At 40.7% G+C, this 17,001-nt stretch overlaps 1 protein-coding gene across 4 annotated transcripts in view; it reads left to right on the top strand.

Annotated features, from left to right (window-relative positions):
• The window catches only part of IRAG2 (inositol 1,4,5-triphosphate receptor associated 2), a 185,810-nt gene that overhangs the window by 19,434 nt on the left and 149,375 nt on the right, over positions 1–17,001 (top strand). For 2 of the 4 annotated variants that reach the window (XM_082738480.1, XM_082738478.1), the window contains exon 4: positions 5,472–5,592. Coding sequence is in view for 1 of the 4 variants with exons in the window: in XM_082738460.1 (XP_082594586.1) it covers positions 5,531–5,592 (62 nt within the window). In the remaining 3 variants the exon portion in view is untranslated. Of the gene's footprint in view, positions 1–2,011; positions 2,204–4,276; positions 4,463–5,471; positions 5,593–17,001 lie in introns of all 4 variants that reach the window. The other 2 variants (XM_082738460.1, XM_082738479.1) reach the window with 2 other exon arrangements.

Below are 17,001 nucleotides of genomic sequence, written 5' to 3'. Positions count from 1 at the left end.
TAAAACCAGACTCTCGTTACAATAATTACTGCCAATAATGAGGAGTAAATCATCAGCCGTGTGTGTCACAGACTCACATATACACAGGGTGCTCTCTTGACCAGCTTTGAAGTCCATTATGCACTACTTTCTGGACCTTATTGTAGGCTAGAAGGTAGCCCAACCACTATTTTCTAATGACTTGGGAATATACTCAGTAGTATGACCAGCTTTGTACTGCAACTGGCTGCACTGGCTTACAAGATTGTGCTTAGGAAACTTGGTGTTCGGTGACATCACATTGCTAGCTTATCATTGGCCATATTGGAAGTATTTGTACCACAGAAATCAGTAGACACTGGAAAATCAGCATATGCCACCTCCAAGAACCAATTGTTAAAAATTTTCCAGCATACAATTGTCCTTTACCCACTAGTTCCTGGACCCAGCAATGAAGAGAAATGTCCTCAAATGCCAGTTAGAGAAGATGTGGACAGATTAACAGATTTGGCCAAGAAAAGAAACAAAAAACAAATATACGGAATGAAAAGAAGAAAAGGAAACAGGAAGAGTCAGCAGAGGAAAATTCCACTGACACATGACTGCGTTTAAACAACCCATGTGGTGCAATTCTAAGGCAGTTCAATTAGTCCCAGCAAGTGACTCCACTTGGACGTCTCCGTGACCTCCCAAACTTTCCAAGTATAGATTGCTAATAAACGCTAATAACATGACTCCCGCACAAATATAGAATAAGCATGAGTCAAAAAACTGATTTAATTCATGAATGAGGGAGCCAACATGAGAATAAAGCTGATTCAAAGCAGTAAAGGAGAGACCGAAATGTTTTGTAGTCAGTGGAAGATGGCATGCAGAACCCCAACTACAAACTGGACTCTGGGAAAGGAAAGAAGGAAAATATCCATTCTGACAAAGATCAAAATAATAAGAGGAAGGAGAAGGAGGAGGAAGAAGGAGGAGGAGGAGAAAGAGAAGGAGCGGAGGTGGAGGAGGGTGAGGGGAAGAGGCGGAGGCGAAGGAAGGAGAGAGAAAGAGAGGAGGAAGAAAGAGAAAAATAGTTTAAAATGATGTGACTGTTGATTGGGATATAATAAACAAAAATCAAGTCATAGTTATTTTTCTTCACAGATTTATCTGGTCTCTATTATGTAGATCTCTCTTACTAACAGTGATCAAGATTACAGTCAAATTTGGATAGACCAGTGTTTATCAAACTTCGAGCTCATAGAATACATGAGTTTTAGGAATATGTTATTAAAACTTAAGCATTGTCACCTCAGATGAATCCTGGACTAATTGGATCATAAATATGTTCTTGAATGTGGGCAATGAAATTTATTATCTCCTCTGGCTACATGACCTTCAGAAAAGTTAGGGGGTCGTGGGGAATACATGTATCATTACAAAATGCCCACACATCCCAAGGGTTTGTACCCTGAGCAGAAACAGAGGGTCTAAACTGACCAACAGCTCCATGTGAATGAAAACTCCCAAGGAGGCTGTGCCCGCCCGACAGCAAGGGTTTCCAAAGATGACAGCGTGTTTGAAGTATTGACACGAGAACCACCAAAACCAGCAGCAGGCCAGCACACGCCAGCGCAAAGGCTCTGGGACTTGAAACCCAAGGTATCCTTTTTATTGCAAATATTTTATGATGCTCCCTTTACTGTCCTAAAATGAAACCCTTGCATGAGGTGATCTACCTACACACGTTATTTTTTTTTTTAAAGCAGTTTTTAAAAATTATTTTATTTATTTATTTGACAGACAGAGATCACAAGTAGGCAGAGAGGGAGGAGGAAGCAGGCTCCCTGCCGAGCAGAGAGCCCGATGCGGGGCCTGATCCCAGGACCCTGGGATCACGACCCGAGCCAAAAGCAGAGGCTTTAACCCACTGAGCCACCCAGGTGCCCCCCTACACACGTAATTTAAACAAACACACATGATAAAGGAAAAGCCAAAGGGAAAGTAATTTATAATAAAATCAGTGTTTCCATATGTAAATGCACAGACACAACTCTTCAGAAAGGCACAGTGGAGCTAGATGCTCACACCTGTGTGTGGTTTCTGCACGAGTAGGACAGCTTCAAGCACAGATGGATCCTGAGCTGTGGACTGATCACTCAGAACCAAGCGTGTTACCTTTAAATGATGCATTTTTCACAAGAGTGAACACCTCCAAACTCCAAAGTTCAAAATTAAGGTACAACTTGTCCTCTATTTTACATGGCTATCACATTTCAAAAAATTGTTTATTAAACTATGTGTGTGTGTGCGTGTGCATGCACACGCACACACACACGCGCTTTAAATAGAGATTTTTTCTTTTTTTTTTTAAGGTTTATTCATTTATTTGAGAGAGAGAGAGCACAGGTGGGGAGCACAGAGGGGCAAAGGGAGAGGAAGAAGCAGGCTCCTCGCTGAGCAGGAAGCCCCAAATGGGACTCCATCCCAGGAGCCTGGGATCATGACCCAAGGTGAAAGCAGCTACTTAACCAACTGAGCCACCTGTGTGCTCGTAAACAGAGCTTTAAAAAAAAACTATATATGATATTTATAATTATATAATCATACGTGTGTGTGTGTGTGTATAATTTTATTTATTTGAGAGAGAGAGAATAGTGGGAGGGGCAGAGGGAGAGGAAGGCTGAGAATCTCAAGCAGACTCCTCAGTGAGTATTGGGCCTGACCTGGGACTTGATCTTAGGACCCTGAGATTATGACCTGAGACAAAATCAAGAGTCAGATACTTAATCAACTGAGCCACCCAGGCGCCCCTCAATAGAGCTTTTCCACGTTGGACTTTCAGTGTCAATGGACAGTTAAAATTCGCTGTAGAAATGAAACAAGATGGGATGGGGAGGGAGACAAACATAAGAGACTCGTAATCTCACGAAACAAACTGAGGGCTGCTGGGGAGTGGGGGGTAGGGATGGGGTGGTGGGGTTATGGACACTGGGGAGGTATGTGCTATGGTGAGTGCTGTGAATTGTGTAAGAGTGATGAATCACAGACCTGTACCCCTGGGGCAAATAATACATTATGTGTTAATAAAACAAATAAATAAATAAAATTCACTCTAGAAAGCTCGGAAGTTGGAATTCAGTTATCTTCCAACTTTATATTTCCTGAACTTAAGGAAATGGCTATGGAAAGCCATTTCCAGTCTTGAAACAAATCCTGTCTGTTAGATTAGCCCACAAAGCTGTAGTTCTTCAGAACTCAACAGACCCGTCTATAACACCACCCATTTCCTGAGGCCACCCCAGAGAGGTTTGGGAAGAATTTGAATTCATATTACTATCTATGCAGCCCATATGTGACTGTTGAAATTTAAATTTAAGTTAATTAAAATAAAATAAATCAGGTCTTCAGTCCCACGATCCACATTTCAAGGGTCTCATGACCACATGTGGCTGGTGGCAACTGTCTTGAGGAGAGCAAAATGCAGAACATTTCATCATCACAGAAAGTTCTCTTTGACAGTGTGGCATTTGATTACAAAAAGGATGTTTGGTATCAGAAAAATCTAGCTACTTACTTTCTGACACAGATGTGTATATAATATGAAAATAGTTCTTATCTCCTGAAACTGAGAATGCAAATAGGAATTTGTATTAAGACCTTGGGATTGCCTTCCAGAAGAAGATAATGTCCAGAACAATAATGGTAAACAGCTATAATCTGTTACCTTGCTCTTCACCGACTTCCCAAATTTCCCATAAACCCTCTCAGTAGTGGCATCAGTAGAAAACACTAATGTTGTGGGCCTTCTCTTGATGCAGACATTTCCCCACCATTTTGGAAAAAAGAAATGACTCTCTTAGACAGGATTCTGTTCTTGTGGAAGTACTTAGCTTAAAGGCCACCTCTTCCATGTAGAATTCCCCGATTTCATTTCCTTCTGTTACTCTCTTCCTTGGCAGCAGAGGAGGGAGGCTAAAAGGTCTGACACTGGAGCTAGACTGCCCGGTTTCAAATCCCAGATATACTATTTATGAGCTGTGTGACCCTGGGCAAGTTGCTTAACCTCTCTGTGCTTCAGCATCATCATTGGTAAAACAGCAATGATAATACTACCAATTTTAGTTTTGTTTTGGAACTAATATAAATTGAAAAAAAGCAAAATTTTATTACTCCGCCTTTTCTCTCCATATATTTGCGATTAGAGCATGTATAATATGCTTTCGTTTACTTAAAACTTTGTTTTTAAATTTATAGAAAATTTTCATGCTACTCCCATTTTATCAGTTTTGGATGCCTCCCTTTTCCTCAGTTGTATTCAAGAGCTGATGGAAGATCGACTCCTCAGAACTCTCTGAAGCAGAAATGCCACCCCAGCTTTTCAAACTGCCCGAGGGAGCTTTATAAAGTCAACAAAATACTTTAAGCTTTGAGCTGCTTGTGAGTGAGATTCAACACAGACATTCCACTTGTCTGGATTTTCCATTTTGAGACTCACGTAAGTTAGAAAAATATGTAAGCTCTACCATTTGTTTTTGATTTTTTTCCCTTATGCTTTTATTTAGTGCCATATTTTTTAAAATTAGGGTTTTTTGTAGATGTAGGACTTTGGTAGGACTTGCAGAAAATTTTACAGGAGGGTATTGTAAAGTCTAAAATTTATTTAAAAAAAAAAAACTTCCAGGGCGCCTGGGTGGCTCAGAGGGTTAAGCCTCTCCTTCGGCTCAGGTCATGATCTCAGGGTCCTGGGATCGAGTCCCGCATCGGGCTCTCTGCTCAGCGGGGAGCCTGCTTCCTCCTCTCTCTCTCTCTCTCTGCCCGCCTCTCTACCTGCTTGTGATCTCTGTCTGTCAAATAAATAAATAAAATCTTAAAAAAAAAACAACAACAACAAACTTCCAGTGCAGGGGTACCTGGGTGGCTCAGTCAATTAAGCGTCCGACTTTTGATTTCAGCTCAGGTCCTGATCTCACCGTATGAGATTGAGCCCTGTGTTGGGCTCCATGCTGCGTGCGGAGGCTACTTGGGATTCTCTCTCTTCCGCTCCCTTTGCCCCACTCCCTCCCCCCAAAATCAAAACAAAACAGAACAGAATAAAACTTCAGTGTAGTTGGCTTAATATTATATACACGCCAATTTGTTTACATTGTATCTCCAGGGGTGATCAGTTGACCTGCTGTTTTGTGGGTACCCCACAGTGGTCATCAGCCCTGTCTGCAAAAGGCCAGGTTCTCTGCTATCCTCTCTCCTCCATCAACCAGGTCTTGGCAAATTAGCTTATTGAATGCCTTATGTAGATTTTAGGGACACTTTCTAAATCCGTTCACAATCGGCAGTATGGTAAGCCATCCCTAGGGGTTCTTGCCTGTATGTAATCTCTTATCCTAAGTGCGGGCTCAATTTGGTGACTTGGTGATAATGAATAGAGATGGAAGAGATGGACCATCACTTCCAAAATTAGGTTTAAAAGACTAATGCTATTTTTGGCCTCTCTCTCTTCCTCTCAGGATATGTGTGTGGGATTCTCTTTCTCTTGGATTGCTCACCCTGCGGAACGGCGACTGCCATGCTGAGTCAACCCCATTCAGAGGCCCATGTGGAGAGGGATGGAGGCCTGTCAGTAATCAGGTGAGTGGTCTTGGAAGTAGAACTACCTAGTGTAAAGGTCCCAGATTCCTGACTCACAGAGACTATGAGATAATCAATGCTTATCGATCTGGGCCTCTAAACCCTGAGTGATTTGCTTCCCAGCCATAGATAACTGATAAAAATGTTTAAGACCTTGAGAAACTAAGGAAAACTACTATTGTGTCTGATATATTTTTGGCAATAAGATAACTAAGTTTCAGAATGCCTCCTAGGAGCGAGGCAGTCTTCTGTGTATTTTCCAATTTACTGGTACTGTTGTATGCTCAATTCTCAGATAAGGAAACTGTCATAGAGAGGTTGAGTCAATTGTCCAAGAGGCAGTTTCGGGAAGGCCCCCGGCAATCCAGGTATGGAGTCCCTGCTCTGTAGGGCTGTGCTGCATTGCCGGTCTTGGGGTTTACTTAGAGCGGAAGAACGAGCCAAGTGCAGTCAGAAGGCCTTGATGGGCAGGATGGTGAGAACATGAGCAAAACGAGAAGCTGAAAATGCTCACGAAAGGCTTAATTTGATTGTATTAAGCATAATCTACAGGAATGAAATTACCCACCCCACTCCCACTAAAAGCAACTAAGCAGAGTCTGAGGAAATCGGCCTCTTTGGGCAGGAGGGTTGTTTTTCAAGAAAGGAAGAAAGCCCAAGCCATAGATACGATGGAGAAGGTCACCAGTGTTTCTTTGTGATCCTGTCCTGTTCGTTCAAATTAATGAACGTTTCTATCCCAGCTGATTCACTCAGAAGCAAAGAATTTATCAACAGATTGACCCAAAGAGGCTCCCCTCAAGATAAAACAAAACATACTACTGATTTTTCACAAACAGTGATGAAGCCACAGGGTATTTTGCTTTCTTTTTCTTCCTTTTCCACAGTGCCCTCTCCGCACCTGTGTTTGGCATTTAGCATAACGTAAGGTGAGCAGGCACCTGCAGGTGTCCGCAGAACCTCAGACATACTTCGAGCTCATTTTGTCCTGGCAGAGACACCAATGAATCTGTGTGTGCCCTGTGAGCACCTTTCTTTCTTTCTTTCTTTTAAATATTTTATTTATTTATTTATCTATCTATTTATTTATTTGACAGAGATAGCTGCAACAAGAGAGGGAACACAAATGGGAGGATGGGAGGAGAGGGAGAAGCAAGCTTCCCGCCAAACAGGGAGCCCACTGTGGGGTTGGATCCCAGGACCTCGGGATCATGACCTGAGCTGAAGGCAGACGCTTAACCACTGAGCCACCCAGGCGCCCCTGTGAGCCCCTTCTGACCCAATCGGTGAAAAGAATAAATCTCAGCACTCTGTGGTCATTGCTGATTTTAAAAAGAAAAAAAAAAAAAAAAAAAAAAGCACCTGGTTGAGTGTCAGGAAATTTAGCCCAGTTTTGTCCCAGCAAGATATGGTAGACTCTGAATGGACAAAGAAAGGAAAGAGGTTTAATAAAGGTGTCAGTAATGTTGTCTTCCTCTTATGACCTGTTCAGAGCTGGCATATATTATAGCGGTCAGGATCATTCTACCTTTGTAACAGTTTCATACCTGCTCACTGATTTTCAAGAGCAGAAGCTCTTGTCTGAGACATGGCATTTTTCCTGTAATATGTCAAAGCCAAATCTGTTGATTTAGGTAAGCAGAACATGCCCAGGTTTTCACATTGAGTGTTTAATTTATTATTCAACTCTCTGTGCTAGTTACTTCATGAGTCGTTTTATGGGGGGAAAGTCATGGTGAATAAGTGATTCCATTTTGTATAACATAAAAACAAGAAAGTGAGTGCAATATTTATGTAACACAAAGCTAACACTAATTTTTACCTGCCAGGCAGGAGAAATAAAAACATGTTTGCCCTGCAAACAAAATAGGGCTCTAGTTCAAGTATTTATGATTGCACATTTGGGAGGAATGAAATAGCTTCTTCCATTTAAAAAGGTCTTCTGTGTGTTTTGTGGCTTTCTAGTGTATAATCTGGAAACCTGAACCACTCAAGGGCTTTTTTTTTGGAAGGATACACAAGGCAGATACACAGAGCACCTAAGTCACTAAATGCCATCTGAGCCCTCCATTTGGAAAAAGAAAATAGACTCTGGGCTTACATAGTTACTAGAACACTCCATACCCTTGGCCTTGTCATTACCAGTCATCACAGCCCTGTCATATCTCAGGCACTGGATTCTGTACTTGAGTGTCATCTTCTAACTTTTGAGCTCATCCTTTCCGGCCCCCACCTTGACCATTCTCTGACCCCACTGGGATCTTCTACCTGCTGATCCTCCTCCAGCTGCCTTGTGCCTCGTGCCCATCCTTAGGTCCCTGTGTTTTCGCCCTACCTAGTTCAGTCTCCCTACCTAGTTCGTTGTTGCGTCACTGATTTACAGCCCTCTCAACTCTGCTCACTCTTTTTCACATCTCAGTAGTACTTGTTAGATAAGTCACGACCCTCGTTGGCTTCCCGAATGCAGTCTCTCGCACTCTCTCTAGGCTATTTTATACTTTCTCCTCTCTCCTCAAAGAGGAGACCCTCCCTCCTTTTTGGCTTTGCTGAGATCACTGAGCAATCAGAAGAGAACATTCACCATCTCTCCCCTGTACCTGCCTATCTGTGTCTGTGCCCGTATGTGATTCCTTCCCTTGGCCTGTGGATGGGCTGCCTCTGCAGCTAGCTAAGCCCGAGCCCCCAGGACCTAGGTCTTACCCCCTGACACAGACTAAGGGACGGGTATGCCATTCCCAGCTCTGTCTTCTGCAGCCTCATTTTTCCCCTCTGGACCGGATCATTCCCATAAACGTGCAGATGTGCCGTTATTTCTCTCCCCTATAAAAAATAGCAAAGCCCAAAGCTCCCTTGACTCTGTTTCTCCTGCTGATGGTGTCCATTTCTTTTCTTCCTTTTATAGCAAACTCCTTTCTTTTTCTTTTTTTGCCATCTTATTGATGTATAGTGAATATACAAACACTTCACATATTTAATACTTAAAATTTGATGAGTTCGGACATATGAATGTACCTGTGATACCATCACCATAATCAAGATAATAAACATATATATTTCCTTATATCCATTTTCTTTATTTTTTTTTTAAAAGATTTTATTTGAGAAAGAGAGAGAGAGGAGGAGTGGGGGGCAGGGGGTGTGTGGGCAGACCATCTGAGCAAGAAGCCTGATGCAGGTCTCCATCCCAGGACCCTGGGATCATGACCTGAGCCAAAGGCAGATGCTTAACCGAATGCACAATTCGGGTGCCCTCAAAGATTTTATTTTTAACACCCAGTGTGGGGCTCAAACTCACAACCCTGAGGTCAAGAGTTGAAGGCTTAACCGACTGAGCCACCCAGGTGTCCCTCCTTTTTTGGGGAGGGTGGTCATCAGAATACTTTACATGAAGACTACCGTCCAGTATTTTTTCTTTTTTTGCTCTTTCAGAAATTTTTTATTTATAGTTTATGTTCAATGTAGAACAATTCTATAATGTGAGAAGTTACTATGAATCAAAGCATAATTACACAAACACAATATATAATCCAAAATAGATATACAGCCTTTAGGTATGAAACAAAATAGAATGTTCATTCACACACACAGTAACTTGACATTTGTTGGATATGGTTGTTCTGGTGTTGGTTCCTAAACATGGGAAAAAAGGATTTCGGTTATCAAGAGTACTGTGGCTGTATTAAGAGATTAGAACTTCTAAGCATCAGGGCATGACTATGCAAACAAAAGTCCTTTTAGTGTTTTTTTTAAAAAGCTTTCCATGCATGAGGCAGTTGTGAAAAGATTTACTTTCCAGAATCCAACAAACTTTAGACTTAGGACCAGGTTCTATCTAAAAATATTAACTAACAGGAAGTGTTCCAAACATGGCTATCCTGATTCAGAGTTTTAAAAAGCATATATTTACAGAAAGAGCATAAAAGTTTTTGAAATTTAATGTAAGCAAGCTTCCAGTCTTCACTTCCAAAATACTTGATTTAAGATTTTGTTCCTGCACATGTTTTGCCTTTATAATTTCAAGATTTGTCAATTTTACTTTTGTAAAAGATCATTTTTTAATTGTAAAAAGTATTCAACATCTGCAGAAATAAAAAGCATTTTGAAATTCCTGGAGGTCAGTGTACTTCGAATCTTTGGAATCAGTTTAGCTAAATAAATCTGGCCCTCTTGTTGAATAGCAGTAAGTCATCAGTATACAAGCAAAATATATTCATTATACTTCAGTCGAGGGTAGATTCCAATCCATCATTGCCCTGGCACATGTCAGTTACTATAGGAAAAATCAAATGCATTCTCAGTGGGGCTCCTGGGTGGCTCAGTGGATTAAAGCCTCTGCCTTCGGCTCAGGTCATGATCCCAGGGTCCTGGAATCGAGCCCCACATCGGGCTCTGCGCTTCGCAGGGAGCCTGTTTCCTCCTCTCTCTGCCTGCCTCTCTGTCTACTTGTGATCTCTGTCTGTCAAATAAATAAATTTTTTTAAAAAATGCAATTCTTAGAGAAAAGAGTTCAGTTCCCAAGAAATAGTGACAGCTTAACAATGTAAAACTTTTATTTTATTTTATTATTTTTTTAAACAATGTAGAACTTTATCTGGAGTACATATGCATTAAATTAGGACAGCTAAAGCAATGCATTGAGGATTTACAGCACACCTGGAAATTTCTTCTAGTTTACATATAAATAGAATCATGGAAGCTTTTTGTATTACCTGTTTCCTGGCCTTAAAGATTTAATGAACCAAATGAAAACAGGAACTGTTCACATCCCATCCTTTATATCTAGCTAAGATAAAATCTATTCTCATTTTCAAGGTAGAATTTTATATGTCCATACTTCTTAAGTGACATTTAAAGAAATCATCTCTTAACAATTCTTGGATGTTGTCTCTTCATCTTATACATGAAACTCCAGTAGATTTAAAAGACATGACCCAGCTAGACACTTCACATCTTCTTCAAACCAATCAGATTTGGGATCCTCCGTATTTTCTGTGTCAACACAATAAGGTATGGAATTAGCAGATTCGTTGAAGACCTGTTTTTCCCTTGTCACAGGTTGTCTAGACAACACTGATTGTCTTTAGAAGATGGAGAAGTATAGACGTTTCTTGGTCCGAGTCTCTTCACAGAGAGATGTAGAAGGAAGAAGGAGATCATGGAGAGACTGGCTGTTGCCAGCAGAGCACCCCCTGTTGCCCTGGTGGTGGCATTAGCTGGATTTATGAAAGTGGGGGTATTCTGGGAGGAGTTCCTTGAAAGTGTTACAGCAGGTGTTGGTTTGAATAGATCTGCATGGGAGGGAGCAGCGCTAGGCACAGCAGCCCCAGTCCAAGGCTGGTCGCCAATTCTCTCACCTCTGTGCGTGGTGCATCTCATTGGGTGCAGGTGAATGGAGAACCACTGGCTGGGGCAGGCACAGGCAAGGGTAGCCTCCTGGATTTTTAAGTACGCAGCACCATCCCGTTAACTATAGGCACAGTGTTGTATAGAAGTCACAACAAATGCTTAAAAGGCAGTGTCCAGGTATGCCTGGGTGGCTCAGTCAGTTAAGCCTCTGCCTTCATCTCAGGTCATGTTCCCCGTCCCACATCAGCTCCCTGCTCAGTGGGGAGTCTGCTTCTCCTCCCCCTGCCCCTCCCCCTGCTTCTGCTCTCTCGCTCTCTCTCTCTAATAAATAAAGTCTTTAAAAGAAAAAAAAAAAAAGTAGTGTCCATATTCAGACACTCTAATTTTTCTCCTACCATTTACTTTGGAACACATCATAATGAAATTTCTCTTGTCAAGTCACCAATATCTTCCTCCCTTATGGTTAATCAAAGGTCATTTCCTAGCCATTTCTCTTCCTTGAAATCCTTTCCCCACTCCCCTTCCAGGACACTGCACTCACTGGATTTTCCTTTCTCTGCCTTCCACCTTTCCCGTGCTCCTTTTCAGTCTCTTTTGTTGGCTCTACCTCCTCTCCTCACACTGGCTGTTAAAAGTTGACACATGTTGAGGCTCAGGCGCCAGACTTCTCTCCCTTTTGCTTACCTTCACTGGCTGGCTATCTCAATGGAACCTGAAGATTTCCATGCCGCCTTGATACTAAGGATGCCCATATTTATACCTGTGAGCCGTAATCCATAATTGATCTCCCCATAATCTAGACCATACACCCACCACCTATTTGACAACCCCCAGTTGAATATTTAGTAACAACTCAAGCTCCACATTCTGAAATTGAGCTTCTGAGATTCCTTCCTCCCTCTAACCCATCTCAGTTAATGACAGCTACAGTCCTCCTGTTGCTCAGTTCAAAATCCTGAAGTCATTCTTCACTCTTCTGATACTCTTGTACCCCACAGTAGGTCTGGGTCGACCAGTAAGTATATCGTGCCTTTTTTAGCAGCACATAACTCTATCATCTATCTATCATCTATCTATCTATGATTTCTTTCACAGATTATTCAACAATTTTTTTGTTTGTGTTTAGTTTTTTATTTAAATTTGATTAATCAACATAGAGTGTATTATCAGAGGTAGAGTTCAGTGATTCTTCAGTCTTGTATAATACCCAGTGCTCATTATATCACATGCTCTCCTTAATGCCCATTACCCAGTTACCCCATTCCTCTATCCCCATCCTCTCCAGCAACCCTCAGGTTGTTTCTTATGATTAAGAGTCTCTTTTGGTTTGTCCCTCTCTGATTCCATCATGTTCTATTTTTCCTCTCCCTTCCCATATGATCCTCTGTTTTGTTTCTTAAATTCCACTTATCAGTGAGATCATATGATATTTGTCTTTCTCTGATTAACTTATTTTACTTAGCAAAATACTCTCTATTTCCATTTATGTTGTTGCAAATGACAAGATTTCATCTTTTGATGGCTGAGTAATATTCCATTGTATATATATTCCATATCTTCTTTATCCATTCATCTGTTGATGGGCTCTTTCCATGGTTTGTCTATTTTGGACATTGCTGTTCTAAACATTGGGGTGCAGGTTCCCTTTTGAATCACTACATTTGTATCTTTGGGGTAAATTCCTAGCAGTGCAATTGCTGGGTCATAGGGTAGATCTATTTTCAACTTTTTGAGGAACCTCCATACTGTTTTCCAGTGTGACTGCACTAGCTTGCATTCCCACAAACAGACAGTGTAAGAGCATTCTTCTTTCTTGTCAACATCTCTCATTTCCTCACTTATTAATTTTAACCATTCTGACCAGTGTTTGCTGGTATCTCATTGTGGTTTTGATTTGTATTTCCCTGATGCTGAGTGATGTGGAACACTTTTTCATATGTCTGTTGGCCATTTGTATGTCTTCTTTGGAGAAATGTCTGTTCATGTCTTCTGCCCATTTCTTGATTGAATTATTTGTTCTTTGGATGTTGCGTTTGATAAGTTTTTTTATAGATTTTTGGATACTAGTCCTTCTTTATCTGATAAGACATTTGCAAATATCTTCTCTCATTCTGTCAGTTGTCTTTTGGTTTTGACAACTTTTTTCTTTGCTGTGCAAAACATTTTTATCTTGATGAAGTCCCAAAGTTTACTTTTGCCTTTTTTTCCTTTGCCTTTGGAGACATGCAAGACATGCAAGAACTTCCTGCAGCTGAGGCCAAAAGAGGTTGCCACCTCTGTTCTCTAGGATTTTCATGGATTCCTCACATTTAGGTCTTTCATCCATTTTGAGTCTATTTTTGTGTATGCTACAAGATATTGGTCCAGTTTTATTCTTCTTCATGTGGCTATCCACTTTTCCAATACCATTTGATGAAGAGACTGTCTTTTTTCCATTGGATATTCTTTCCCGCTTCATTTAAGATTAGCTGGGCATAGAGTTGAGGGTCCGTTTCTGGGTTCTCTATTCTGTTCCATTGATCTGCGTGTCTGTTTTTGTGCCAGTACCATACTATCTTGATGATTACAGCTTTGTAATAGAGCTTGAAGTCCAGAATTGTGATGCACCACTTTGGTTTTCTTTTTCAACATTCTTTTGGCTATGAGGGATCTTTTCTGGTTCCATACAAATTTTAAGATTATTTTTTCCAGCAATGTGAAAAAAGTTGATGGTATTTTGATAGGGATTGCATTGAATGTGTAGATTGCTTTAGGTACCATAGACATTTTAATAATATTTGTTCTTCCAATCCATGAGCATGGAACTTTTTCCATTTCTTTCTGTCTTCCTCAATTTCTTTCATGGGCGTTCTATAGTTTTCTGAGTACAGAATCTTTGCCTCTTTGGTTAGATTTTATTTCTAGGTATCTTATGGGTTTTGGTCTTGCTTTTTTATCCAATCGGATATCCTGTGTCTTTTGATTGGGGATTTAGTCCATTTATATTCAGAGTAACTGTCAAAAGATATGAATTTAGTGATGTCATATTACCTATAAAGTCACTGTTTCTGTATATCATCTCAGTTCCTTTCTGGTCTATGTTACTTTTGTTCTTTTTCTTCACTTAAAGGATCCCTTTTAATATTTTTTGCAAGGCTGGTTTAGTGTTCAGATTCTTCTAGGTTTTGGGGGGGGTTGTTTTTTGGGGTTTTTTTGTTGTTGTTGTTGTTTGGGGGGGGTTGGTCCTGGTAGCTTTTTATCTCTCCTATTTTGAATGACAACCTTGCTGAATAAAATATTCTTGGCTGCATATTTTTCACATTTGGTACCCTGAATATATCATGCCAATCCTTCCTGGCCTGCCAGGTCTCTGTGGATAGGTCTGCTGCCAGTCTAATGTTTCTATCTTTGTAGGTTAAGGACCTCTTGTCCCGAGGTGCTTTCAGGGTCTTCACTTTGTCTCTGAGATTGGCAAGCTTCACTGTTAATATGTCAAGGTGCTGGCCCTTTTTTTTTTTTTTTTTTGAGGGGTTTTCTCTGTGCCTCCTGGACTTAAATGCCTGTTTCCTTCCTCAGCTTAGGGAAGTTCTTTGCTATAATTTGCTTCAATATACCTTCTGCACACTCTTTTTGTCTTCTTCTGGGATCCCAATTATTCTGATATTGTTTCTCTTTATAGTATCACTTATCTCTTGAATCCTCTCTTCATGATCCACTAGTCGTTTAGCTCTCTTTTCCTCAGCCTCTTTATTCTCCATCATTTTGTCTTCTATATCACTACTTCTCTCTTCTACCTCATTTATCCTAGATGTTAGAGCCTCCGTTTTTTTTTTTTTTTTATTGTACCTCATTATTAGCCTTTTCAATATCATCTTGATTGGATTTTAGTTCTTTTATTTCTCCAGAAAGGGCTTCTTTAGTGTCGTCTTATGCTTTTTTCAAGTCTAGCTAGTATTTTTATTATTGGTATTCTGAACTCTAGTTCTAACGTCTTACTTATGTCCATACTGATTAGGTCCCTGGCAGTCCATACTGCCACTTGCTCTCTTTTTTGAGGTGAGTTTTTCCATTTGTCATTCTGTCCAAAGAAGATTGGATGAACAAGAGAACAAAATACTGAAATGGCAACAACAACCCCTACTAAACAAATTAGAAGAGACCCCAAACCAAATAAGTAAATAAGTAAAAATTTAAAGAGAGAGAGAGAGAGAGAGAATATAATCAGGTGAACAGGACAGAGCAATACACTGGATCCTGTGTGTATTTTGGTGTTTTTTAGAAAACTGGATCCCAAAATTGTAAAGAAAGAATAATTTATGTGTGCAAAAATAAAATTAAACGCAATGAAAAGATTGAATGTAATTATAAAGATAAAAATTAAGAAAGACTTTAAAGAATAGAGAATATAATCAGATCAGTGATGAAAACAGAGCAATACACTAGATTCTGGGTGTACTTTTGTCTGTTAGAAGAAATTGCATCCCAAAATTATAAAGAAAGAAAAACTTTTATATATACAAAAACAAAATTATGTACAATGAAAGAATAGAATGTAACTGTAAAAATGAAAATTTAAAAAGATTCTTAAAAAAAGAATTGACAAAATAAGAAATTGGTTGAAAAGGAAAGAGAAAAAGATTAAAATTGAAAGACTAAAGAATTATGAGAACAAAACCATGAATTCTATGTACTATTTTCCCTTAGCCCTGGAGTATTGCAGTTCTGTGTGGTCGGTAAACTTGGTTTTAATTGTAAGTTCTTATTGATCTTCTGGGAGAGGGGCCTGTTGTGTTGATTCTCAGGTATCTTTGCCCCAGGTGGAACTGCACTGCCCTTGCCAGGGGCCCTGGCTCAGTGTAAGTGGCTCAGGATTCCTCTGTGTGGCTTTTGGTCCCTGAAGGTTTTCTGTGCCACTTTAGAGGATAAGAATGAAAATGGCAGCCTCCCAATCTCTGGCCCTAGAGTCAAAAGTTCACACCCACCACTCCTCAGTGCTCCATAGGGGAAAAGCAGTCAATGAAGGAAAAGCAGTTCATGACCCCATGTCTTCCTGGTCTCCATCAGCACTGCATGCTCCCCCAGCCTAGTGACCCAGTGTTTCTATCTCAGGCATGGGACCCACTTTGGGTTATCAAACCCTGCACACTCCCGAGGTGCATACCCGCACCACTCCTCCTGGCAGAGGAGGGGTTGTCTCATCAGTTCTTCCACTTGTTGGACACCTGCCTGGAGAGCAGTTGCCTGACCATGCTGCAATGTGGGGTACCTGGCAACCCTAAACTCAGAGCCCATTCCTAGGCTCAATGATTACAGCCAGCTTCCCCACTCCAATGCTTGAAATCTCCATCATGCTAGGCACCCCCAGTCTTCCTGTGACCTTGGAAATCCTGAGACCACACTGTCCCCTCTGGGATTCTGCCCCACTTTGCCACCTGAGTGCCTTTCAGACAGAACACCTCTCATTACAGCAGATTTCTGAAAGATCTGATTTTGCACTCTGCTGCTTTATCACTTTCCAATAGCTGGCTTCCAGACACTCCCGCTCCTCACAGTTTATCTTCCAATATTTTGCCTTGGATTCACTTCTCCACACCTACCTTGCAGAAAGTGGTTGATTTTCTAATTGTGGAATTGCAGAAATTCTTTTCTTAGCTCTCTGATAGAGTTCATAGGTGTTTGGAATGATTTGGTAGCTATCTAGCTGAATTTCTGAGACCAGACAAAACTATGGTCTCCTATTCCTCCACCATTTTAGAAACTCAAGTCTACCTATGATTTCTTATTGTCATTTCTTAGCCTGGATTATTGTTATAAACATCTAATCGCACCCTTTCTACCCTCGACCCTTTGCAATTTACACATTTATGCAGAGCACTTATCTCTCTCCTTAAAATCTTTCCACTGGCTTCCCATCTCACTCAGTAGAAGTTAATGTCCTTCTATAATCCTAAGGCCCTACATAATTTTTCTCTTCCACTGATGCAATAACCTCATTTCCTACTATTCTTTTCTATTCTTTTCACTTTAGTCACAGTGACCTCCTTTCTGTTTCTCAAACATACCAGGCAGTTTATGCCTCAGGAC

Source organism: Mustela nivalis, assembly GCF_964662115.1.
Source record: "Mustela nivalis genome assembly, chromosome: 7".
Classification (NCBI taxonomy): Eukaryota; Metazoa; Chordata; class Mammalia; order Carnivora; family Mustelidae; genus Mustela; species Mustela nivalis.
This window is presented reverse-complemented; position numbering and strand designations above follow the sequence as displayed.